The following is a 27,104-nucleotide window of genomic DNA, read 5'->3' as shown; positions in this document are numbered from 1 at the left end:
CACAGTAGGAATACATAGGTGTGCTTAACGACGGCTGTGTTCATTTAATAACCCCTGCAAAAGTCCTAAAATCAGATCGGGTGATGTAAATGCTCATCAGCATCCATACCTGAAGACTCTGAGAGGACCCAGGAAGAGCTGTGGGTGGATGCAAGGCTGTAGGCATCACAGCAGGCGAGGACACATGGAGTCCAGAAGCAGATAGCTGGGGCCCTGGAAAAGAGAAAATGGAGAAAAACAGAGTCAATGCAGGAGCTAGATAAGCACATGTCTGCAGAAACCAGAAGAAACTAGAAATAATTCTTCTGAAGGTGATTTCTGGGTCAGTTCTAGACCCCAAGTCTGATCTTGGTGGCATTCTGAACATAAGCCAATGCAGAAACCAGAAGAAACTAGAAATAATTCTTCTGAATTATTTTCCTGAATTATTCTCCTGATTTCTGGATGGGTTCTGGAACTCAAGATACCCAGGAGTAGCATCCAACTGAAGATGCAGAGCAATTTTACAGCTGCACAGAATACAACGACGAGGGGAAGAATTTTTAGGCTCTTCAACCAAGTTTCTAGTCCCTCTGGTCCCACTGGGCTTTTTTTTTTTTTTAACACAATTTATTTTATTTTATTTTAATTCAAGCATCATCTTCCATTGAACAGTGTGTTGTCTGGGTACATACATTTTGTGCAAATATTTTATACAACAGCAATTACAAATTAAAGCCAACTTTATTATTTTATCTATTCTTAACTTAATAATACTTAATACCTAATACTATAACAATCATTTTCTTAATTTATTTAACTTTGTTAAAAGATTTTCTCTATTTTGCTCTTCTGCTTTTTTTCCACTTTTCATATTTATTCTCTCGCCATTGATAAAAATAATTAACCATTGATAAAATGGCTTTTGGGGAGTTTGCAGACTACATGCTAACAAAAAGCCACTAGGGTGCAGGGAAAGGCATTGATTTTTGTCACTACCATATTTTTCGGAGTATAAGATAGACCTTTTTCCCTCAAAAAAGAGGGTGAAAATCTGGGGGCGTCTTATACACTGAATACAGCATTTTTTGCCTCCCGAAACCCCGCCCCCTTCACCAAAATGACCATGCATAGCCTTTAGGAGGCTTTCGGAGTGCTCCCGGGGGCTGGGAAGGGCAGAAATGAGTGAAAAACAGGCTGTTTTTTGCTCAATTTTACCACCCCAGCCCCTAGGATCACTCTATAATCCTCCTAAAGGCAATCCATGCACTTTTTGTGACAAAAAAGGGCCAGTTGTTTGCGAAAAGGCTGCCCCTGAAGAGTGTTCGAAGACTGCAGTTGGTCCAGAATGCAGCCGCGCGAGCGATATTGGGTGTACCTAGATACACCCATGTTACACCCATCCTCCGCCAGCTGCACTGGCTCCCCATTGGTCTCCGGACGCGCTTCAAGGTGCTAGTCGTTACTTTTAAAGCCCTACATGGTTTAGGACCTGGCTACCTGAGAGACCGCCTCCTGCCACTTACCTCCCAATGACCAACAATATTGCACAGGTTGGGCCTCCTCCGGTGCCGTCGACTGGACAATGCCGGCTGGCGGCCCCCGGGGGAGGGCCTTCTCTGTAGCTGCTCCGGCCCTGTGGAACGATCTACCCGTAGAGATCCGGACCCTTATCACTCTCCCGGCCTTCCGTAAAGCCACCAAGACCTGGCTGTTCCGGCAGGCCTGGGGCTGTTGATCAATATCCAGCCTCACTTAGACAGAATGGATGGTGTGGAATTTTAATAATTGTAGAGGGAGTGGGCAGCATACAAATTTTATTAAATTGAAATTGAAATTGAAAAACGGCCCGTTTTTTAATCGTTTTGGGGGCTCCCACTCCCCCTGGAGCACTCTGCAAGCCTCCTAAAGGCTATTCATGCCCTTTTTTTGAGAAAAAAACCTGGGCCCGTTTTTGTGAAAAATGAGCCTTTTTTTGTGAAGTTTGCAGAGTGCAAAACCTTTTTTTTTTTAATTTGCCTCTTCAATACCTTGGTGCGTCTTATACACAGTTGCGTCTTATACGCCGAAAAATACAGTACTTTACACTAAGAAACGCAGAATGAAAATGAAATGCAGGTTGAGAGTAGATACATTTACGTGCCTTGGGCTGCTATCTGAGGAAGAGCAGCTGGGGAGGATGGTTTCAGCGGAGAAGATGTCACGGGAGGAGCGGCTTCTCGCAAAGTGTTGGGATCCTGAAATACACACCCACAGGGGGGGGCTTTGCGTTAGTTTTCCCTAAACCACTATTCTCCCTTCATATACCACTCTGAAGGCAGCACAAAATAAATAGTGTAAAATTGGACAGCCACACGTGCCTTGACTTATCACCATAACTGCAGGCTCAAATACAGCTGTAAATTGAGAACTATCTGTATTTTTTCATCCTTTCCCTAATTGTTTCTCCGATCTGTCCGTCCATCCATCCATCCATCCATCCATCCATCCATCCATCCATCCATCCATCCATCCAATGAATCAATCAATGAATCAATCAATTAATTTATATAGCTACCCATGTCACATATGTGACCCTAGGTAGCTTACAATAAAATGGTAAATTACACAGCATAACAAAATACAGTTCATCTCATCAGTCTAAGGCAGGGGTCAATGGAGCCGGTTGGCTTCACAATTGATAGGAGCGGTTAGGACAGGTAGAGGAAAAAATTGATAGGAGTGGTTAGGAGAGGTAGAGGAAAACATTGATAGGAGTGGTTAGGACAGGTAAAGGAAAAAAATGATAGGAGCAGTTAGGACAGGTAGAAGAAAAAATTGATAGGAGTGGTTAGGACAGGTAGAGGAAAAAATTGATAGGAGTGGTTAGGACAGGTAGAGGAAAAAATTGATAGGAGCAGTTAGGACAGGTAGAGGAAAAAATTGATAAAAGCAGTTAGGACAGGTAGAAGAAAAAAGACGCCACGCTAGGAGGAGAATCTATGGTGGGGGGAACCGGACTTCTGGTTGGCTCCAGAATTGAACCGGGGGGAGGGGGGGTTTCCAGTTAGGACCGTTGTGGTTCTTTTGAGTGTTTAAGGTTACCGACCCCTGGTCTAAGGAAAGAATTGGGAAGAGGAATCCACTGAATGGTTTCTCAGAACTCACACTAGTTTCGGATCCTTGCAAACAGTAGGGATTTGCATGTGTCCCCCCGCCCCCACCTCCTCTTGCAGTAGTCTCCAGATTCCCAAGCCCACCCACCTCGATCTCCGAATCGCTAGAGTCCAGCTGGGCCGGAGCCGAACCGGAAAGGAAAGGTAGCATCGGTTGGCCCATCTTCGCCATTCGTGAAATCAGCTTCGCTTTCGCCACGTCGGGGTTCTAGCAAGAGACAAAGAGAGAGAGAGAAAATGAAAAACAAAGGAAACTTTGAGAGAAAATATCCCGATTTCCCGAGCTCAGCCTGTAAAAAAATCAGTCCCGTCTTTTTAACTTTGAAAAAAACAGGCAGCGCTGAATTCTCTCGGTTTGTTGAAAACGGATTTGTTCCAGTGACTCAGAATGACAGAAAAGCTGTAGCCAGCAAGACTGAGTTTAGGTGAACAGAGTTTAGAATCTCAGAGGCGGGATCCAACCAGTTCTAGCCTCTTTGCTAGAACCGATAATTAATTTTCTTTCTTTTTTCTTTATATTTTTACTGTCATTTATTCTCTTACATACAGTTATAGATATACATTCACATAATTATTCTTTTTCTTTGCCATTCTTATATTATTATTATTCCATTTGAAAGGTTATAAGGTATAGTTTGAAATGCTTTGTTTACCATCCTTCGCACTTGCTAAGTCACCACCTTGTTTTCTCTTTCTTTTCTTTTCTCCCTCCCTTCCTCCTCTATTTCCTTCCTTCCTCCTCTCCATCCCCTTCTTCCTTTCCTTACCTCTTCCCTACTCCTACCCTTTTTTATTCTCCTTCCTACCTTCTCTCCTTCTCTTTCTTTCTCTTCCTCCCTCCTCTTCTTTTTCTCTCCCTTCCACCCACCTTCCCTTACCTCTTTCTTCTTCCCTTACCTCTCCTCCACACTTCTTTTTCCTCTCCTACTATCTCTCCTTCTCTTCCTCTCTCTTCTACCCTCCACTCCTTTCCATTCCTTTGTCCCTCCATTCTCTACTTCCTTCCTCCCCTCCTTTCCTTCCTTCCTTCTTCCCTTCCTTTCTTTTTCTATTGTTATAGGTGTCTCTTTCAAATCCCAGTTCATGTTTTCTTGGGGATGGTATTTCCACACACAGCAGTTGGGAGAACCGGTTGTTGGAAGAAATCTCCTTTTGTTTTTTTCCACTTTACAGGGCTAATCCTGTAAGGAAGGCAGGAAGGAAACATTCTGGTGTTGTTTCCAGCCTAATCTTTATTGCCCTGCTTACAGAAACTGCCTCTCCGTTAACCCTTATTACATTCTTGGCAGTACTCTAGACTTATTGACTCCAGATGTTTTGGTTTTTTTTTTAAATGTTTCCTTTGCTGGGACTTTCCTGGGGCCTTGACTTTCTTAAAGGGAAAGGGTTGTTTTAAGCTTTTTACTCTGCCACTGGGAGGAAATACTCCCCCTGTCGGAGTTCTTCCAGCTGGGATGCAATGATCAACCCTTTGAAGAAATAATTGAATAACCAATCTGGCACCCTGTGTCTGATTTGTAACTCCGGGCGTGCAAGTATTTCCAATCTAATCATTGGTATTTAAGGCGGCTTTCTGCAAGCAAAGAAGCTTTTTGTATTTTTCGTACAGGTAATTCTTGAGTCACAACAGTTTATTCAGTGACCATTCAAAGTTACAATGGCACTGAAAAAGTGACTTATGACTGTTCTTCGCAGCATCCCCATGGCCACGAGAATTAGCCACGCCCAGCCAGTCACATGACCATCCAGCCACGCCCACCCAGCCACGCCCACAAAACTGGTCTTTAAAAAAAATGTGAATCCCACCCCTGGTTTAGGTCAAACCCTGAAATTAAAAACCTGGAGAAATGAAAGCCAATCCGGGCGAACCAAAGACTTACCGCCAGTTGTTCACTGAGAGAGTTGGATTTGGCGCGCAAAGCTGGCTCCCTGGGGCATAAAAAAGCACAATCTTAGAACAGCTGAGCGGAGTAGAAAGCCTGTCTTAAGAATTTAGAAGCCTGTAGCATTGCTTACTCAACCTGAGTTACTTTAAAGATGTGTGGACTTCAACTCCCAGAATTCCCCAGGCAGGATGGAGTTTAAAGTCCACCTGTCTTAACAAGGTTGAGAAGCACTGGCCTAAAGCCTTTGAATTAAATATGGAGAGTTACTAGCATCCCTCAGTCTTTCTCAAGCAGCAGACCCTGCCTGAGTAGCACTTAAGACTTATATGGTTCATATCTTAAAGATCACTCAAATGAGAGATATAAACGAGACTGGAAAAAATGGATTGACTATATACAAAATAAATACGGGACCAAGAAATTCCAGTTAGCCTATGCTTAAGATCAGAAATGATTTATATTGTTTAAAGTTAGTTCAGCAAGAAGAAGCTAAGCTCAACGCAGAATGTCATTAATCTCTTTATTTCTTTTTCTTTTTTTTCAATAGATTTTGGACTGTGTTTGTTAAAAATCCATACTGTGTACGGGTTCTGGGAAGCCGGGGGTGGAGGGAGGGGGGGTAGGGGGTGGAGGGAGGGAGGGGCACAAAGACAAAAAAAATTGTACTTCAATGTTTTAATGATTGACGAATGATGAAATATTTGTGTTTTAAAAGAAATAAAACATTTTCTTATTAAAAAAAAAAAGACTTATATGGTTTAGGTTTATTAGATTTATATGCCGCCCTTCTCCCAAGGACTCAGGGCAGCGTACAACATTAAAAGAAACACATAATACAAAAAATAAATAAATAAATAGAATATCCCAATAGCAATAGCAATAGCAGTTAGACTTATATACCGCTTCATAGGGCTTTCAGCCCTCTCTAAGCGGTTTACAGAGTCAGCATATTGCCCCCAACAACAATCCGGGTCCTCATTTTACCCACCTCGGAAGGATGGAAGGCTGAGTCAACCTGAGCCGGTGAGATTTGAACAGCCGAACTGCAGAACTGCAGTCAGCTGAAGTAGCCTGCAGTGCTGCATTTAACCACTGTGCCACCTCGGCTCATATAATTAGAATTGACAATGACATTTTTTTTAAAAAAAATTGAATTAAAATTAATAATGATCAATAATTTATTTATTTTTTTTGTTCAGGCCAGGCTTGCTTGCTGGAAAAGCCAACTTTTTAGGGCGCGTCGGAAGGACCGGAGGTCGGGGATTTTGCAAAGCTCCGGGGGCAGCTCATTCCAGAGGGAAGGCGCTCCCACAGAGAAGGCTCTCCCCCTGGGGGTCGCTAGCCAACACTGTCTGGGCAACGGCACCCTGAGGAGGCCAACACTGTGGGATCGCACTGGACGATGGGAGGCTACTGATGGCAGTAGGTGGTCTCACAGGTACCCTGGGCCTAAGCCATGGAGCGCTTTAAAGGTCATAATTAGTACCTTGAATCGCACCCGGAAGACAACTGGCAACTAGTGCAGGCCGCCTAAATATCCCGCTTCACAGTGCTTTTACAACCCTCTATAAGCGGTTTACACAGCCAGCCTCTTGCCCCCACAACAATCTGGTTCCTCATTTGAGCCACCTCGGAAAGACGGAAGGCTGAGTCATCCTTGAGCTAGTGAGATTCGAGCTGCTAAACTGCAGCTAGCAGTCAGCTGAAAGTAGCCTGCAGTACTGCACTCTGACCACTGCGCCACCTTAACATGCAGGAGGGGATTGAAAAATTCAAATCAAACTGGTTAACAACTTACCCCGGCTTCGGAGGTAGCGTTCTGGGAGGCAACCCTGCAGGGTCGGCGCTAGGATGTTCAATGTTTAGTTCTGGAGAGGGCGCGAGGGTGTCCCTGGAGGGCACATTCTGCCCATTTGAAGCAGCCTCCTTGGCCAATCTCACCTAAGGAAGATGGGGGTGGGGGTGAGACAGAATAACAGAGTTGGAAGGGGCCTTGGAGGTCTTCTAGTCTAACCCCCTGTTCAGGCACGAAATCCTACACCATTTCACACAAATGGTTGTCCCAATCTTTTCTTAAAACCCTCCAGTGTTGGAGCATTCACAACTTCTGGAGGCAAGGTGTTCCACTGATTAATTGTTCTCTCTGTCAGGAAATTCCTCCTTAGTTCTAAGTTGCTTCTCTCCTTGATTAATTTCCACCCATTGCTTCTTGTTCTGCCTTCAGGTGCTTTGGAGAATATTTGACCCCCTCTTCTTTGGGGGAGCCCCTGAGATATTCAAACACTGTTATCATGTCTCCCCTAGTCCATCTGAGGTGGTGTAGGGTTTCCTGCCTAGGCGGGGGGTTGGACTAGAAGACCTCCAAGATCCCTTCCAACTCTGCTATTCTATTCTATTCTATTCTATTCTATTCTATTCTATTCTATTCTATTCTATTTTCACTAGACTAAAGGTTCCCCTCACACATATGTGCTAGTCATTCCCAATTCTAGGGGGCGGTGCTCATCTCCGTTTCAAAGCCGAAGAGCCAGCGCTGTCCGAAGACGTCTCCGTGGTCATGTGGCCGGCATGACTCAATGCCGAAGGCGCATGGAACTCTGTTATCCTCCCACCAAAGCTGGTCCTATTTTTCTCCATGCATTTTTACATGCTTTCGAACTGCTAGGTTGGCAGAAGCTGTCAACAAGTCACGGGAGCTCACTCCGTTAGGATTCGAACCGCCGAACTGCCAACCTTTCTGACCGACAAGCTCAGCGTCTTAGCCACTGAGCCACCGCGTCCCACTTCACTAGACTAGACATACCCAATTCCTGCAACCGTTTTTTCATATGTTTTAGCCTCTCTTGCCCCTTAATCCTCTTTATTGCCCCTTCTCTGCACCTTTTTTCGAGACAGGCAGACTCCATGGGCCACCGCTGGCTCAGAAGCAGCTCGTAACAAACCAAGAACTGCTTACCCGCTTGACTTCCACCTCAAAGGCCAGCGTAGAGTCCGGAGGAACACGATTTGCCACTCCCTGAGACCCGTAAGCTAAGGCCGGAGGGACAATGAGGAAACGCTTGCTTCCTTTCTTCAAGCCAAGCATCCCTTCTTCCCAGCCCTTTGGGGGATAAAACAGAAAGCGGTACCATAAACGGCTGTGATTTAACTCACTCTCTCTCAAGGCTGGAAAAAAGAGCTTGATTCTCAGGCCTGCACCCATCTTTTCTGTTGGATCTTTGGCCTGCCACACTTTCTATTATTCTGCTATGCATTTTCTATTGTGAGAAAATGGGAATTGTACGAAGTTAGATGACAGGTAGCCATAACAACATTCCTTTCTAGAAAGCCAAGGTCATCCTTTGTCTCTGCACCTCTGCAACTGACCGGAACGGGATGGGTGGAAGCTGCCAGCATGGCAGTGGGAGATTGGACCATGTGATGGACTTGTGGGTGTGGGGGGGGGGCAAGATCTTGAACTTTCAACTGGGTGAGGGAAACCGGGAAGCTTTCAGATTCGGGTTTTCCCAGATGTGCCAACGTGGCTCTCTTCATAAATTGGAACTTTGAGGAATACTTTGCCTTGGACTCTGATTTAATTTTGGATGCTATTTGGAACCCTGACATTAACCCCAATCTGAAAGCTTCCCGGTTCCTTATATGGAAGGGGTTGTTTTCCCACACCCCGCTTTATCAGAGCCATTTCCCTAAAGGGGGAATCTACCATAGGCTCATCCTAGGAGAAAGTTTTCAAACTGTATTATCTAGTTTGGGTTGAAATCTTTAGTTCAAATTCTCTGAATTTGGTTTTCCTTGCAGGTGTTTTATTACTCAACTAGGTAACATTATCAACGCTAGATGAGAGTGGGATGCAAGGAATAAGTTTTCTTGCAGGCATTTCATTACCCAACTAGATAACATCATCAGTGCAAGAAGGGAGTGGGATGTGTAAAGAGGAGGAGAAGGAAGAGGAAGACAGCGAACCTTGGTTGTTTTCTTGCAAGACTAAACTGTGCAACATCATCCATGCTAGAAGTGAGTGGAGTATGTGAAGAGGGAGAAGGGGGAAGAATGTGTGGCCCTTGGTGATCTCTGGGCTTGTTTCTTGCAGACGTCGTATTACCAAACTAGGTAACAGCATCAGTGCTAGCTGATTTAGCAAGTACCTGCCAAGCATACAGCTATTTTCCTGAGGATATCATTCCCCCTCCACCCCCCGCTCCCAATTCTCTCTAATTACAAACACAAGAATCAAGGTCTTCCCAACAGTTTTAGCAAAAGCTTGCTAAGCAACCCAGGTAAGATGGAAAAGCCAAAAGTTTAAACACACACACACACCGCCCCCCGGGAACAGGACGGCATCCTTCACACCTTGATGACTTTGCCGGAGCCCAGCTTCAGACGGAGGAGTTTCTCCTTGTTCGCGTTGGAGTCGAACACCTGTAAGAAATAAAATGCAAACGGAGAAAAGTGGGAAAGAGGGGGGGGGGGGGGGAAACCGGCGCTTCGTCGCACGGAGGGAGGGCAATGTTGTGGCACGCCAACGGACAGCAGAGCTGGTGGCAGATTCGGAGAGTGAGGAGGGTTCGGGAGGAAGATGGACCAGTCCTGGAGTCTGGGGAAGGCTCGGATGAGGGCTCTGTGTTGGAGGCAGAGAGGGGGCCAGGGCCGTATACCACTTATCAGCTGCCTTCAGAGTCAGACATCAGTGAGGGAGAAGAACAGCTGGCGCCTGTTCCCAGCATGAGCATGCGCAGAGTGGCCAGACGAAGGGAACAGCTAAAGAACAGGGGTCGACTTGGGAGGAAGGCCACAGGTGGACGATGAATGGCCCCTCCCAGAGGAAATAAAAGAGGAGCGAAAGGGGAGTGGAGTTTGCAGGAGACCATTAGTTCGTTAGTGTGAAGATTTGCTCCTTGCCAAGTATTTCCTCGTACAGCCTTTGCATCTGGAATCTATCAGCCTGGCAACTCTCCAAGGCCTGATAAGGTCTGTGTTTGCAATATCACCCTTGAAAGACTGTTGGCCGGGACTTTGCAGGATGTAAATGCTAGGAATTCACATTAGCCAAATAAAAAAGGGTGGGTTTTTTTCTTTCGGGACAAGGAGTCTGTTTCGTGATTTGGGGAAGCCTAGGCCAGAACAAGCAACCCTGTGACACTGAACACCCCCCTAACCTCCCCCCCCAAAAAAAGGGGTCTTTGGGAGTTGAGGACATCCCTTCTTTTTCTCCTAGGTTTACCTGCCCCAGAGCAGAGTTCTGCAAAAGCCATCCAGTGAAGGAAACTTCAAGTGCGTCGCCCACTTCCACGGCTGGGCCGTCTCCAAGGAGGAGGTCCTGGCACACCACCGAATCAGGGGAAAGGCTGCTGTTGTACTTGGCCAGGCACAGCTGTGGGCGAGAGGAACCCGGCTCTGAGTCACTCCAGGCCACAGGCATTGGGCTTGTAGGATTGCGGCTTTCAGGGGGTCACGTGACCGCCAGGAGGGAGGGAGGGAGGAGAGAGATAGAAGATGGGATGAGATGGGGAGGGAGGGAGGGAAGGGAAGAAGGAAAGACAGAGATGGGAATGAAGAAGGGAGGGAGGGAGGGAGGGAGGAGACAAGATAGTAGATGGCATGAGATGAGGAGGGAGGGAAGGAAAGAAAGAAAAGGGAGAGAGATGGGAATTAGAGGACGGAAGGAAGGAGCGAGCAGATGAAAGATGGGTGGGGAAAGAAGGGATGGAGGGAGGAGAGAGATAGTAGATGGAATGAGATGGGGAAGGAAGGAGGGAAGGGAAGAAGGAAAGACGGAGAGATATGGGAATGAGGGAGGGAGGAAGGAGTGATTAGATGGGATGAGATGGGGAGGGAGGGAAGGAAAGAAAGAAAAGAGAGAGATGGGAATTAGAGGAAGGAAGGAAGGAACGAGCAGATGAGAGAAAGATGGGTGGGGAAAGGAAGGGATGGAGGGAGGAGAGAGATAGTAGATGGAATGAGATGGGGAAGGAAGGAGGGAAGGGAAGAAGGAAAGAGATGGGAATGAGGAAGGGAGGAGTGAGTAGATGGGATGAGATGGGGAGGGAGGGAAGGAAGGAAAGAAGGAAAGGAAAGAGAGAGAGATGGGAATTGAAGGAAGGAAGGAAGGAAGGAAGGAAGGAAGGAAGGAAGGAAGGAGCGAGCAGATGAGAGAAAGATGAGTGGGAAAAGGAAGGGAGGGAAGGAAGACAGACAGACAGACAAAGGATAGATGGAGGAGGACAGTGTGGCCATGGATAGGACTAGCATTGGGCAAAATGTGGGCACCTGCTTGCCAAACTCCACCGCTGCTTTCTCCGATTCAAACATGAGGGACCAGTTTTGCCTCTGATCATCATAAAACGTTCCATAGTTGTTGGGTTGGATCTAGACAAAACAATTAAAAAGGAGAAGCGTCAGTTCCAGATGGTGAGATAAGAATGATGGCAACATTGTGCAAAAAACCCCAAGAGTCGCAATCACAACATTCCCTACGGATGAGATCGTGATTAAGAAAATACTAGAATCTGCAGAAATGAATAGACTAACACTTGCAATTAAAGAAAGGGAAGAATCTGGCTATTATAGTATGTGTATGTATATATGTGTATGTATGTGTGTGTGTGGGGGGGTTAATTTGTGCTGATAAATAAATAAAGGGAGACTAGTATAGATCTATTTCAAGCTATTTAGCTCTCATCAGCTAGCCATACCCTTACTGGGATTCGAACTAGCTAGCTGATGAGAGCTAAATAGCTTGAAATAGATCTATACTAGTCTCCCTTTATTTATTTATCAGCAAAAATAAAACAAAAAACAAAAAACCACAAATATAACAAAGGCAACAGTAAAAATATTGGGTTTCTGTCGTGATGGACTCTTGTGACGAGCCAATTGACAGATGATGGAAGCAGTTAGCTTCCTCCCATAATTGGGGCTTACTAGGAGTTGTAACACTAAATATGTATGTATGTATGTATGTATGTATGTATGTATGTATGCATGTATGTATGTATGTATATCGGAGTTGTTTTATCAATGGTTAGGGAATAAATAGGAAAATTAGAAATGAACGCAGAGGAGTGAAATAGGGAAATTGTATTAATAAAGTGAAATAAGTGAAGAAGGGGATTCTTATAATACTATGTTCTGTATTAGTATTAAGAATAGATAAAATAATGAATATGGCTGTAAATGTAATTGTTATTGCACAAAATATTTGCACCCAGGCGATGCACTGTTTAATGAACGATGGTATGTCTGTATTAAAATAAAATAAAAAACTTATTTTTTAAAAAAAAAGAAGAATCCTAACTGGTCCCAAATATACCATATTTTTCGGATTATAAGAAGCACTTAAATTTAGAAGAGGAAAACAAACAACAAAAAAAGGGTTTTGGCCTCTGTTTTGGGGGCCTTTTTTCACCCCTTTCCAGTCTTTTTCTACCCATTTTTGAGGCCTTTGGGGGTTGTTTGGGGGGCTTTGGGGCCCATTTGGGAGAGGGTTTAGCCCATTTTTGAGGCTTTTTAGCCCATTTCTTCCGCTTTTATTGACCCATTTTTGAGGCTTTTATCAGCCCAATTTGAGGCCTTTCTTGGCCCATTTTTAGGGTTTTTTTCAGCCACTTTTTTCAGCTTTATCAGCCCATTTTTGAGGCTTTTATTGGCCCATTTTGTAGGCTTTTTTCGGCCCATTTTTGAGGGTTTTTAGCCAATTTTTGAGGTCTTTTTCAGCCCATTTTTGAGGCTTTTTTTCGGCCCATTTTTTTGGGGGGGGGGGGAAATACCTGGCCGAAAAAAGCTTCGAAAACACACTGAAAAAGCCTCAAAAACGGCTGAAAAAAAGGCCTGAAAATGGGTCGTGTGGAGGTCCATGTGTTTGTGTGTGTGCGCGCGCGCTGCATTTGTGCTGATAAAAGGGAAGCAGTATGCTCCCTCCCATATTTGGCCATACCAGGGGTTGTGACACAATAGATGATAGATAGCTAGATAGCTGGATAGATAGATAGATAGATATGGAGATGGATGGATTAGATAGATTAGATAAATGATGATAGATAGATAGATAGATAGATAGATAGATAGATAGATAGATAGATAGATAGATAGATAGATAGATAGATAGATAGATGAAATAAAACACTTTGTTTCCATCACTTGCATTTAACGCTTCAATGTCTGGAAAACTGAGCTGAAAACCTCTTTTGAAATCAAAATCACACTAACTTTAACTTCATATTTTGCTTAAAGGGAGAACAGGAGGAACGTCATTTAAATTGCTACGCAGGTCGACTTACAAATACAAGCGGGGTCAGAATCTTTCCTGCTCCTTAAATCAATTAACCTCCGCTGTTAATCCATCCAGGACTTCATGACATGTTTTCAGTTTCAATGTTTCTCCCGACATTTCACCCCCAAGGCTTACCGTGAACACCAAGCCTGGGTGGATTCTTGCACTGGTGATCTGTTGCTGCTGGTTGATATAAAGCAGGATCCTGTACTGGATTCCACACGCCACGAAAAAGAGGAAGGAGAGAAAAAATAACCAGAGATGGTCAGAGACCCCTGGAGCGGATCCAGCAACTAAATTAGCACGGAAAATGATCGTATTTAATTCAGGTTTAAAGTGTAGCGTAAAACCTATGGCTTAAGTTGAAAGCCTGGCTCTAGCTTATTGTCTAGCATGAATCTGGCCAACCGTGACTTGCTCAAATAAACCAGGATTAAACCAGACGGCTTCGGCCGGTAGCTTTCACGTGTAGCTGCAGGTATAGTAAAATAAAAAGTCAAGATACAAGTGTAAAAGTAGGATTTGAATTGCCCAGCAATGGTTCTCCTCTTGAGTCTGATTATGAGCCATCAACTACAGTCAGATTTCAATAGGTTTAGGATTATGGTTCAACCAAAGGAGGGAAAGAGGGAGGGAGGAGTCTAGTCATGTGAGGAAGGAAGGAAGGGGAATGAAAGGAAGGAATGAGAGGAAGGGAGGGGGAGGGAAGGAATCTAGTCATGTGAGGAAGGAAGGAAGGAAGGAAGGAAGGAAGGAAGGAAGGAAAGAAAGAAGGGGAATGAAAGGAAGGAATGAGAGGAAGGAAGGAAGGAAGGAAGGAAGGAAGGAAAGAAGGGGAATGAAAGGAAGGAATGAGAGGAAGGAAGGGGGAGGGAAGGAATGAAAGAATCTAGTCATAAGTGAGGAAGGAAGGAAGGAAGGGGAATGAAAGGAAAGAATGAGAGAAAAGGAGGGAGGGAGGGAAGGAAGGAAGGAAGGAAGGAAGGAGATGGGAATGAGAGGAAGGAATGAGAGGACGGGAGGGAGGCAGGAAGGAAGGAAGGAAGGAAGGAAGGAAGGGGAAGGAAAGGAAGGAATGAGAGGAAGGGAGGGGGAGGGAAGGAATGAAGGAATCTAGTCATAAGTGAGGAAGGAAGGAAGGAAGGAAGGAAGAAGGAAGGAGATGGGAATGAGAGGAAGGAATGAGAGGATGGGAGGGAGGGAGGGAGGGAGGGAGGCAGGAAGGAAGGAAGGAATCTAGTCATGAGGAAGGAAGATCGGAAGGAAGGAAGGAGATGGGAATGAAAGGAAGGAATGAAAGGAAGGGAGGTGGGAAGGAAGGGAGGGAGGAAGGAACGAAGATCAGAAGGAAGGAAGGAGATAGGAATGAAAGGAAGGAATGAAAGGAAGGGAGGTGGGAAGGAAGGGAGAGAGGAAGAAAGGAATCTAGTCATAAGTGAGGAAGGAAGGAAGGAGATGGGAAAGAGAGGAAGGAATGAGAGGGCGGGAGGGAAAGAAGGAAGGGAGGAAGAAAGAAATCTAGTCATAAGGGAGGAAGAAAGGGAGGAAGGAGATGGGAATGAGAGGAAGGAATGAGAGGGAGGGAGGGAGGGAGGGAGGGAGGAAGGAAGGGGGTGGCAGATGGGGAGGACATAAAACAGGACACAAAGGGAAGCATGGATTCCACCTCTTACCTCCTGGGTGGCATGGGTTCCCACTACAGCTGCTCCGTATTTGCCTTGTTTCACGTAGGTCCCATTCGTGCTGGAAGGAGACAGGAAGAGTCTTTCAGCTTCCGGTATTTTTATATATAAGCTTCTAATATATATGTGAAAAGACCCAAATACGCCAAAACCTTCATACCTGTACCCGTGAAAATCTACGAAAACACACACATATATGCACATACATACATACATACATACATGCATATATACGATCCATCTCATCCTGGGCATCCTTTTTTTTTAACTGTTACCATCTGGCAGATGGTACAGGATAATAAAAACAAGGACAAATAAGGTGAAAAACAGCTTCTATCCCAAAGCAGTAACTATACTGAATTCTACGGTATAGTGTAATCTTAATGCAATATCAGGGGTTTTCAATTCAATTGTATAGAATGCGGTGTGTTTGTGTTTTTATTTTTAAAATTATAACGTACACTGAAGATGGCGTTTAATTTCACTGTACAAGGTGCAATTAAGTCAACTAAACTAAACGGAACCATATGTGCAAATATTCCTTACAGGTAAAGGTTCCCCTTCCACATCTGTGCTAGTCGTTCCTGACTCTAGGGGGTGGTGCTCATCTCCGTTTCAAAGCCAAAGAGCCAGCGCTGTCCGAAGACGTCTCTGTGGTCATGTGGCCGGCATGACTCAACGCCAAAGGCACAGGGAAAGCTGTTACCTTCCCACCAAAGGTGGTCCCTATTTTTCTACTTGCATTTTTTAACGTGCTTTCGGACTGCTAAGTTAGCAGAAGCTGGAACAAGTCACGGGAACTCACCCTGTTACGCGGCGCTCAGGATTCGAACCGCCGACCTGTCTGATCGACAAGCTCAGCGTCTTAGCGACTGAGCCACCATGCCCCTCTTTCCCTTACGAGCAAGGAGGAAATATGGTAAATACGGTACTTACAACCGATAGGCGTGAACGGCCGTGGCGACGAAGACGGAGGGCGCTCCCGCAGGTGCAGGAGGCTTCTGCGTTGGGGGGCCCACACCTGAAGCGGCACACAAGGAAAAAAAACTTTTGTTACGGAGGTTACAGAAAGGTGCGAGTCGAAACATCTGGAAAACAGAGCTCTGACGCAGTACGGGTGCAGTAAGGAAGGCTCCCCGCCTCGCTTAGGGCCTGAAATTTTGGCGCCCCTTATGGCCGTACATCCAAGGGCTACCTATATGCGTGTAGATATGCACGCACTGGAGAAGCCTGTTTGCAATTTTCCGGTCTGGTTTTTTTGCGCCATTTTCAGGCCATTTTGGGGGGAGGTTTTCAGACTGTTTTTCGGGGATGTTTTCAGGCCGTTTTCTGGCGCACCGCTGGCTGGCATGCGTGTTTCGCGCATGCTGGAAATTAGAAGAGCGTCTGGTGACAGAGGGGGCGCTGCATGCCACTTCTGGAACCCGTTCCACAGGTTCACCATCAGGGATTTAGGGGGCCAGCACCCCACAAAGTTCACCAGTTGAGGATTTTCAGGTCTTTTATCCCAGCCGGATCCATCGGGGCAAGGGGGGCATTTCATTCCCCCTGCTGGTAAAAAAGCTGTATGTGATTTCTACTAAGCATTTTTGTTTTATTTTTGCCAGCAATGACGTACCTGCGGCTGGTAGGTTTTTCTTAGGCTGTTTGGGTGCTGTATACTGGAAGAATTCGTTCCCAGTACCCGAGGCCGTCTGGTCCATACCAAAGAGAGAGGCCAGCCTGGCCCTGCAGAAAGAGGGGAGGAAGGTGGGGGGGGGGGGGATGCCCAGTTAATAAAAGAGAAATAAAGATGATTTAGAATAATTGTTAGGTAAGCGTTGTGAGAGTTGTGTTGGAGAACACACAAACCAGCATACAGAGACACTGCAGTTTAAATAGGCTTTTACTTTCGTGGAAATAGAGGTATCAGAGTCCATCAAACAGTCCAAGTCATACACGGATAAGACAGTCAGTCATCAACGTCTTTCAGTTAAGGGATAATCCAAATAACATAGTCCATAATCATACAATCAGTCTGGAGCACAAAGTTTGCTAGCAGTTGCAAAACTTACAATAGCTCACGGCACTTTCTAACAGCCAGCTTCCAAAACACTCAGATCAGATCAGACCAGCATCTAACAAAACAGAGAGCTAACAGTCGTTCTGGCTCCCTCTTATGGCCGCTTGAGGAAACAGCAACCAATCACATTTTACAGTAAGATTTAAAGAAACAGGTATAGCATTGTTACATGATTTATATATGGCCAACCCAACCGTCAGATTATATTCCTAACAATAATATTTGTAGCTCACGGTTGAAATCAAAGGTGCTCTCTGAAACTTGGATGTTTTCCGGCAGATGTTTCATGACCCAACTAGGGAACATCATCAGTGCTAGTAGAGAGGGTGGCTTTCTCCATGTTTATATACAGTACAGGGTCAATGAATGGGGTTTGAAGAGAGGAGGAGGAGGAGGAGGAGGAGGGGGTGGTGGTGGTGGTGGTGGAGGAGGAGGAGGAGGAGGAGGAAAGGAAGGAGGAGGAGGAGGAAAGGAAGGAGGAGGAGGAGGAAAGGAAGGAGGAGGAGGAGGAAAGGAAGGAGGAGGAGGACCACCATGGGGTCCTTGATGCCCTCTGAGCTTTTTTGCCGACGTTTCATAACCCAACTAGGGGACATCATCAGTGCTAGTAGGGAGGGTGGCTTGCTCCCTGTTTATATACAGTAGCTCCGAGCATGGTTGTTTCTGGCAGTTGCAGAACAACAGAACAACACCTGCAAGAAAACAACCAGAGGTACTGTATATAAACAGGAGCAAGCCACCCTCCCTACTAGCACTGATGATGTTCCCTAGTTGGGTCAGGAGATGTCTGCAAGAAAACCACCACGCTCAGAGGATACCACGGACCTCACAGTCCTCCTCCCCCTTCTTCTCCATCATTTCCTTCCCACTTCTCTTTCTCCTCTACTCCCCAATCCCCCTTCCCTTCATGCACTGATGATGTTACCTAGTTGGGCCATGAAACGTCTGCAAAAAAGCAAGCCAGCTCAGAGAGGACCAAGGATCTCACCAAGATGTGAACACCTGTAACGAATTTGTTTCAGAACAAATATAAAGTGATGGTGTTATGTGTTATTAAAAATTCCCATTTCATTGAAACGAGGAGAGGCCCATCTGGCTGACTGATTGATTATGGGCCGTTAAGCGGATATTAACCCCCAGCAACCACATGCAAAGAACTTCTCCAAGATATTTATCCTAATTTGACCCTTCGGAGCTCTACCTACAACCTGCTTAATGCTACACGCAAGGTGGAATCTCTGGTTTGCTCCAAGCTAGGAGTTTAGCGGGGAAAACACCACCACAAGATAGCTTGGGACTAGCCCACAATCCTAAGACAACCAGGCCCTGTCCAAATTAAATAGGCAAATTTGCAAAAATCTTCCTCCAAGCACGGCCCTTTGACCACGCCCTCTGGGAGGTAAAGCAAAACAATGAGGACCGGCACCCCGCTGAGTCACCCTAGGCCAAAGCATGAAAGAATTCCACTCTGGCTTGAAATCCTATCCTATTTATATTCCTACTAGTGCTGGTAACTTGGTATTTATTTATAAAAGGCGGGGGGGGGGGGGATGTCCGGACCAAACGTAATTTCTAATGTGGGATTTTTCTCCCTTGCCAGAGGGAGCCCCCTTGTGGAGTACTCTGAAGCCGTTACCAGGGCAACTCCACTGTGCTGTACGGTAGAAGCCATTTTACAGCTGTACGGTAGAAGCCATTTGAAGGCATAAAAGGCTGTATCTTAACAGAACCCACACACACAAACACACCGAGGGGTGTTAGGGGCGTCTTATTCCCGTAGTATTTGTTTCCAGAGAGTAAGTCATCTGTGTACTAAAAGTTTGGTTGAAATTGCTCAAGGCATTCCAGAGTTATGCTGGAAAACACACACACACACACACACACATTTATATATATATATATATATATATATATATATATATATATATATATATATATATATATATATATATATATATATATATATATACACATACATACATATACATATACATATACATATACATATACATATACATATACATACATACAACATTCTTCAGAGATAGAAACGTGTGTAATAAAAACAATATAGGTGGATGGGGGACAGAAACAAGGATAAATGAAGGAAGACAACGAAGCCCAAAAATAGTAGTTAAGGAGAATTAACACATATATATGTATACAAGTGGTTTAAATTTACTAGAGGTAATCAGCCAATATAGCAGACAGATGAGTAAGATAAAGAGGGTTAAGAATGGTGAAATGGAAATGAAATATAATAGAAGGGGAAACGATATCAGGTGAGCGATATCGATTGGCAATTAATTGCTATTAGAAAGAACAGGAAGCTCCTGTCCGTATTGTATTGTGTAAATGTGGTGTACGTCTAAGTTTCGTGTGTATGTATTTTATATGTTTGTAAATAAAATTTTAAAAATTAAAGAAAAAACAACAACAATCCCAAAAGACGAGAATTTAATCAGGGCTAAATCAAATCGCCAAGCCGAAACATTCAGTTCTTGGGGGCTAAACAGGCACCCCTAAATATCCGGGGATCGAAGGGTGATTTTAACAACCTTCCCACCCAAACACAGCCCCCCCCCCTCAACCAACCGACCCGCAGGCAGCTTGCCAAAAATACTCGGTCCGCCATGATTCAGCCATTGCCATCTTCACCTCCGCCTGGCTGTGTCTCCCACCGACAACTTCGGTTGAGTCACAACCTTAGGAAGATAATCGCTGTTTTTCCCCTCCTTCTTCTCCCATGTTGAAGCATCAGCAGCCAGGGGGCTGGAAAACTAACATTGCAAGCTCAGGTTTCCCCCAAAAAAACCAACTCAGTGAATTTGCACAAGATCAGGTCTCTGGAATTGCAGAGCGACCTTGGAAAAGGCAGAGGTGAGTGTATCTTCCTACCTAAACTTAAAGGAGACAGTAAAGTCAGCCCAGCAACCAAAATGTGACCATCCTGGACCAGAGCATGTCCCAAAAAATGCCAGGGGATTTCTAGAAGCAAATCAGCCATCAACGGACACATAGAGGTTAACAACGTTTGCAGATCATGCAACCAGCCCAAAAGAGAAGAAAAAAAGACTCCAGCACCTCTCCATCAGCAATAAGCACTGTTGCGGCCCGCCAGGGGCCTGCAGAGCTGGCAACCGATTCGGCCAGTGAGGAGGTTTGGGGAGGAAGATGGGCCAGTCCTGGAGTCTGGGGAAGGATCTGATGAAGGCTCTGTGTCGGAGGCAGAGAGGGGGCCAGGGCCATATGCCAGTTACCAGCTGCCTTCAGAGTCAGACATCAGTGAGGCAGAAGAACAGCTGGAGCCTGTTCCCAGTGTGCGCATGAGCAGAGTTGCCAGACGAAGGGAAGAGCTAAAGAACAGGGATCGACATGGGAGTAAGGCCACAGGTGGACGGTGAATGGCCCCTCCCAGAGGGAATAAAAGAGGAGCGAAAGGGGAGTGGAGTTTGCAGGAGACCATTAGTTCGCTTCATTGGCTTGTGACTTTCCAAGACTCCTTGCCAGGTTTTGCAGATATCGGCCTGGCAGCTCTCCAAGCCAGATAAGGTCTGTGACTGTAAATCCTCCCTTGAAAGACTTTGCTGGAGGTGAATGAGCAGAATTCACAGTCAATTAATAAAAGGGGGTTTTCTCCTCTGGCCCCTCCCAGAGGGAATAAAAGAGGGGAGAAAGGGGAGTGGAGTTTGCAGGAGACCATTAATTCACTCAGTTGGTTCATGACTCTCCGAGAATCGTGGCCAAGTTCTGCAGGTATCAGCCTGTCAGCTCTCCAAGCCAGATAAGGTCTGTGACTGTAAATCCTCCCTCGAAAGACTTTGCTGGATGTGAATGAGCAGAATTCACAGTCAATTAATAAAAGGGTTTTTTTGTCGGGACCAGGAGTTGGCTTTATGCTCTTGGGAAGCCTGGATCAGAACAAGCACCCAGATCAGCATAGATTAACTCCAAGGTTAATATCAGACCAACAATCAAATTAACAATACCCGAAGCAAGAAACCCCCAGAGTGTCATCAGTAAACAGCCCAACCAAAGAATCTCTCAAACCGCACCCCAGCCACCCAGACAGGGAAAGACACTAGAACAAACTTACTAGCACTGATGATGTTACCTAGCTGGGTCACGAAACGTCTGCAAGAAAACAAGCAAGCTCAGAGAGCACCAAACAGCCTTCGTTTCAACCCTGAGCTACATTCTCCTTTATTGTGCTTATCAGTTCTGCTCCGCTCACACCCTCTTGTAAGTCCCCGAGACCGATTCTGGCCACCCCACTTTAAGACGAGTTTCAAATGCAGGGGAAGGGATTCAGAATACTCCAAAGACGAATGGACTTCTGCAATCATACAATAGCAGAGTTGGAAGGGACCTTGGAGGTCTTCTAGTCCAACCCCTTGCCGAGGCAGGAAACCCTATACCATTTCAGACAAATGGCTATCCAACATCTTCCTAAAGACTTCCAGTGTTGGAGCATTCACAGCTTCCGGAGGCAACTTCTGTTCCACTGATTAATTGTTCTCACTGTCAGGAAATTTCTCCTTAGTTTTAAGTTGCTTCTCTCCTTGATTAGTTTCCATCCATTGTTGTTTCATCTGTGCCCCCCACCCCACCCCCGGCTGCGCCCCATCACTCACCTGTGTTGATGACAAGCCCAAAATAGAATAGAATAGAATAGAATAGAAAGCTATTCTAAGTTCTTACTTCTAAGTTGCTTCTCTCCTTGATTAGTTTCCACCCATTGCTTGACTTAGCCTCGACTGGTGCAGTCCACGACAAAAAAAATACAAGCAACATAAATAGCATAAAGGATGATCCCTATGCAAGTAATTAGAAAAAGAAAGAATAATAAAAACTAGTCATACATTCCTGCTTCTCTCCTTGATTAGTTTCCACCCATTGCTTCTTGTCCTGCCCTCAGTTGCTTTGGAGAATAGCTTGACTCCCTCTTCTTTGAGGCAACCCCTGAGATATTGGAAGACTGCTATCATGTCTCCCCTGGTCCTTCTTTTCATCAAACTAGACCTTCTCAGTTCCTGCAACCGTTCTTCATGTTTTAGTCTCCAGTCCCCTAATCATCTTTGTGGCTTTTATTTATAAATAAATAAAAAGACTGCCTTAGGGTACTTAAAATTGCACTGCCCGCTAAGAGACGTTTTAAACACTCATACAAATAAGCACTTTGTTAATCGGTGTTTATTCACGAAGATAAAAGAGACGGTCGTTTCCAATTAAAGTTTAAGCCTTCGTCTGTCCGTCTCCCCGCCCCAACTCAGGAAAACACCATCTTCTCTTCTCTCCTTCCCCTTCTGGGACATGAAATGAAGGGAAATGAGACAGTGTCCCATGACGTGGCCTGGCATGCATCGAGGGCCTAGAAAGCTGGCTCCTACCATCACATGCTTCTCATTTTGCTTAGCTGGCCCTGGGTGGGAGGAAAAGGGGGGAGAGAAAAAGGAAGTAAAGTGGAATCAAAAGGAACAGGATCTCCAGCTGCCCTTGAGAGCCTAGTTTAAGAGAGGGATCTTGGAATCCTAGTGGACAACCATTTAAATAGGAGCCAGCCGTTGGCAGCAGCTGCCAAAAAAGCCAACACAGTTCTAGGCTGCATCAACAGAGGGATGGAATCAAGATCACGTGAAGGGTTGATACCACTTTATAATGCCTTGGTAAGGCCACACTCGGAATATGGCATTCAGTTTTGGTTGCCACGATGTAAAAAAGACGTTGAGACTCTAGAAAGAGTGCAGAGAAGAGCAACCAAGAGGATTAGGGGACTGGAGGCTAAAACATATGAAGAACAGTTGCAGGAACTGGGTATGTCAAGTTTAATGAAAAGAAGGACTAGGGGAGACATGATAGCAGTCTCCCAATATCTCCGGGGCTGCCCCAAAGAAGAGGGAGTCAAACTATTCTCCAAAGCAACTGAGGGCAGGACAAGAAGCAATGGGTGGAAACTAATCAAGGAGAGAAGCAGGAATGTATGACTAGTTTTTATTATTCTTTCTTTTTCTAATTACTTGCATAGGGATCATCCTTTATGCTATTTATGTTGCTTGTATTTTTTTTGTCATGGACTGCACCAGTCAAGGCTAACAACAATTGCTCTGTATACATGATGTACAATGACAGTATAAGGCTATGCTATATATACTGGATGGCTAAAGGAAATTTGAGAAGAGGAAGGGAGAGGGGGGAGAGAGAAAGAAGGGGGACGAGAGGGAGGAAAGAAGGAAGGGAGGGAAAGATGGAGGGGCAGGGAGGGAGGGAGGGAGAGAGAGATGGAGTGAGAAAGAGAGGGAGGAGGGAGAGGGGAGAGAGGGAGAAATGGAAAGGGGGAGAGAGGGAGACAAGGAGGAAGGGAGAGAGGGAGGGAGGGAAAGAGAGAGGGAGAGAAGGGGAGAAAGAGGGAGGGAAGGAGAGAAAGACAGAGGGAGAGCTAGGGAGAAAAAGAGAAGGAGGGAAAGAGAGATGGGGAGAGAAAGAGAGGGAGGAGGGAGAGAGGGAGAAATGGAAAGGGAGAGAGATGGGGAGAAAAAAAGAAGGGAAAGAGAGAGGGAGGGAGAGAGATGGGGAGAGAAAGAGAGGGAGGAGGGAGAGAGGGAGAAATGGAAAGGGGGAAAGATGGAGAGAAAAAGAGAAGAAGGGAAAGAGAGGGAGGGAGAGAGATGGGGAGAGAAAGAGAGGGAGGGAGGGAAAGAGAGAGGGAGAGAAGGGGAGAGTGAGGGAAGGATAGAAAGACAGAGGGAGAGATGGGGAGAAAGAGAGGGAGGGAAAGAGAGGGAGGGAGGGAGAGAGACAGACAGAGAGAGGGAGGGAGGGAGAGGGAGATATGGCAAACACAATCTTTCCTCAAAAAGTACAAGGAGCCCCCCCCCCACAACAAAGCCCAAAGGAATTGTGGGAGCTGTAGTCCCATCTTATCTCCAAAGCGAGGCTGGGAAGGCCGATTATGAGCTACCTTCACGCCTGCCTATCTTTGCCTCTCCAGGGTTGGAAGCACAAAGACAGTGTGGGAAACCGCCCAACGGTTGCAAAATCCTGTTGATGCAGTGCAATTGTGGAGTTTCCCGATTATGACATTCCCTCCTGACCTTATTGTTCCCATCCTGGTTATTGTTTTTTCCCCCCCTTTAAGAGCCTTTTCCATACAAAACTATCGGCACTGCTAAAAGATAGGGAGCTTTCCCCAATTTCCCATCTCTTGTGAATGACATAGGAATTAAATTAAATACGTGCCAGTCGTTCCCGACTCTAGGGGGCGGTGCTCATCTCCGTTTCAAAGCCGAAGAGCCAGCGCTGCCCGAAAACGTCTCCGGGGTCATGCGGCCGGCATGACTCAACACCAAAGGCGCACGGAACGCTGTTCCCTTCCCACCAAAGGTGGTTCCTATTTTTCTACTTGCATTTTTGACGTGCTTTCGAACTGCTAGGTTGGCAGAAGCTGGGACAAGTCACAGGAGCTCACTCTGTTACGCGGTGCTAGGGATTCGAACCATCGGCCTTCAGTCTGAGCCAATGAGCCACGGCATCCCGTGTGATGCTTTTCAGTAAAACAGAGAAGGTGCCGTATAGATGGAATCATCATCACTCTTAGTCATGTGCAGGCTACAAATTTCCAGGCGAGCTTAAGGACAACACTGCTTTTAGTTCGGATGTGTTTGGCTGCAATCAAAGCCAGACCCTGGTTTTATCTTAAGCCTGTTTATGCAAGCTATGATCCTGAAAACGAGAGCCTACCTAGCAAGCCAACAAACAACCAATTTGTGTGTTTGTGTGTGTGTGTGGAAAGCATGGAATGATGTGCAGAGAAGTATGGTTCGGGTAGCTAAGTTTTAATTTATTTCTCTGATGCCTTTGATTGGCCTAATGTTTTATTCTTTTTCTGTGCTCTGCACGCTGCTTAACCTGGAATAATGTAAGTATGCAGGTAAATGTGACAGGCAGGAATATCTCCCCCAACACACACACACACACACATTTCCAAAGCCAGGGGAGTCACAAACACTAATCTAATCAATGCAAGCTTCTTTCCACCCAACCCTTTGCCCTGGCCAATCTCCTTTATTGCACAACTTTGCAAACTGGCTTGCTTAACTAAGCACATTCTTGCAACATTCAGAGACAAGATAATTATACTCTTCACCAGCCTCTTCAGTGCTAACTAAAGACCACACAATGACCAAGTAGTTTTAGACGACACAACTGCCAAGAAGGATCGCCCTGACAATATCATGCCTGTTTACATCATTAATTTGGGAAATAGACTGGTCATTCATGATGCAGAGGGGGAAAAAATGTCCTCTCCGAAAATGGTACAATTGACACAAGAAAACAGAAACTCCATTCTAACCGCAGCTAAAATTGTATTTGCACAACAGTGGAAAAGTGCAGAGATTCCTATGGAAGGAAAGGCCATAAGGAAAATATTAGAACGTGCAGAAACGAACAGATTAACATTAGCAATGAAGGAGAAAGAGAGCAAATTTAATATTTTTTATGATATGGGAAATATTTTACCAATGCCTGGAGAATAAAAAAAAAGGAGTTTGGAAATGAAGGCTAAAAAAATAAATGGAAAATATATTAAGACAAGAGATACCAATAAGATGAAAATTGTTAGTATGTGTGCGATGCGAATAGCGATGTTTAATCTTAATATGGTATCATCACTAGAAGATATTCAGAAGAAAAATGGAGAGTTTTATAATGTTTAAATGTTTAATATATTATAATCTTAAGTTTAGGGAAATGGTGTTAATATGAATGTGAAAGATGTGGCAAATGAGGAACAATGAGATATTCGTACCCAGATGACACTCTGCATAAGGAAAGATGGAATGTTTATCTTTGCAATTGAGAAATTAAAAAATTCTTTATACATAAAAAAGAAACACCATAAACTTTATTTAACTAGTTAACTGCCCCCATTTTTAAACAAAAATCTAGGATTCAATGTTTATTAAACCAGGTCTCTCCAAAATGTCAGCTTAATGCAGGGTGTGATCTCCCTGCCTTGAGAATCCTTGCTGATTATTTCAGGCATTAAATTTATATGCCAACTCTCTCACATCGAAAAGTGGGTGGCTGGCTTATCATTCTGACAAAGGTGGAAAGCAGCGGGGGGGCACATAAAGTCATAAAGAGGAACTCTTGGCAAACCCTATACCTAGATAGAAGGAAGAGATAGATAGATGAGATAGATAGATAGATAGATAGATAGATAGATAGATAGATAGATAGATAGATAGATAGATAGATATCAGAGTCAGAAGGGACCTTGGGGGTCTTCTAGTCCAACCCCCTGCTTAGGCAGGAAACCCTATACCTATATAAAAAAGGAAAGAAAGAAAGAAAGAAAGAAAGAAAGAAAGAAAGAAAGAAAGAAAGAAAGAAAGAAAGAAAGAAAGAAAGAAAGATATAGAATATTAGAGTCAGAAGGGACCTTGGTTTTCTAGTCCAACCCCCTGCTTAGGCAGGAAAGCCTATACCTAGATGATAGATAGATAGATAGATAGATAGATAGATAGATAGATAGATAGATAGATAGATAGATAGATAGATAGATAGATAGATAGATAGATAGATAGATAGAATTAGATATACAATACATAGAATGATAGATAGAATGATAGAAAGAATTGGAGAGAATTAGATAGAGATAGATGGTTTTAGACACACACACACACAAAATTCAAATGCACTCTGCACGTGCTCAGAGGCACTCTCTGGACTCAGAAAGCCAGCTCTGATTTTAGACACACAGACACACACCCGAGATTCAAATGCACTCTGCACATGCTCAGTGGCACCCTCTGGGCTCAGAAAGCCAGCTCTGATTTTAGACACATAAAATTTGTAATGCCCTTTGCACATGCTCAGAGGCACTCTGGGTGAGGCACAAAGAATGGCCCTCACATAAAAGAATAGATACATCTGTTTTAGGGATGAGCCCCAAGAGGGGTGCTCCAAGTTGCCCCCCCCCCTCCGATTTGACAAGCGAACGGAAGTGCCTAGTTCCTCTTCCGGTCCCGCCCCCAGCCCCCCCCCCTCCCGCGCTCTCACCCCCCCGTC

At 45.1% G+C, this 27,104-nt stretch overlaps 1 protein-coding gene across 1 annotated transcript in view; it reads right to left on the bottom strand.

Moving 5' to 3' along the window:
- Window positions 1–27,104, bottom strand: part of FKBP15 (FKBP prolyl isomerase family member 15) — a 45,748-nt gene that overhangs the window by 18,495 nt on the left and 149 nt on the right. Inside the window, exons 1-14 of the mRNA XM_087704692.1 lie at window positions 27,096–27,104; window positions 16,590–16,699; window positions 15,908–15,992; window positions 14,963–15,032; window positions 13,425–13,499; window positions 11,288–11,386; window positions 10,242–10,391; window positions 9,371–9,439; window positions 7,977–8,120; window positions 6,819–6,961; window positions 5,015–5,063; window positions 3,223–3,342; window positions 2,123–2,216; window positions 110–213 (exon numbers count right to left, since the gene is read on the bottom strand). The exon at window positions 27,096–27,104 is cut by the window's right edge and continues 149 nt beyond it. Of these exons, the coding sequence (XP_087560818.1) occupies window positions 110–213; window positions 2,123–2,216; window positions 3,223–3,342; window positions 5,015–5,063; window positions 6,819–6,961; window positions 7,977–8,120; window positions 9,371–9,439; window positions 10,242–10,391; window positions 11,288–11,386; window positions 13,425–13,499; window positions 14,963–15,032; window positions 15,908–15,992; window positions 16,590–16,699; window positions 27,096–27,104 (1,321 nt within the window). The remainder of the gene's footprint in view (window positions 1–109; window positions 214–2,122; window positions 2,217–3,222; window positions 3,343–5,014; window positions 5,064–6,818; window positions 6,962–7,976; window positions 8,121–9,370; window positions 9,440–10,241; window positions 10,392–11,287; window positions 11,387–13,424; window positions 13,500–14,962; window positions 15,033–15,907; window positions 15,993–16,589; window positions 16,700–27,095) is intronic.

The sequence above is a fragment of the Thamnophis sirtalis genome, unplaced genomic scaffold (assembly GCF_051295495.1).
Source record: "Thamnophis sirtalis isolate CommonGarterSnake01/CBP01778 unplaced genomic scaffold, rThaSir2_p1.2 scaffold_2, whole genome shotgun sequence".
Lineage (NCBI taxonomy): Eukaryota > Metazoa > Chordata > Lepidosauria > Squamata > Natricidae > Thamnophis > Thamnophis sirtalis.
Note: the sequence above shows the minus strand (reverse complement) of the source record. Positions and strands in the feature narration are given on the sequence as shown.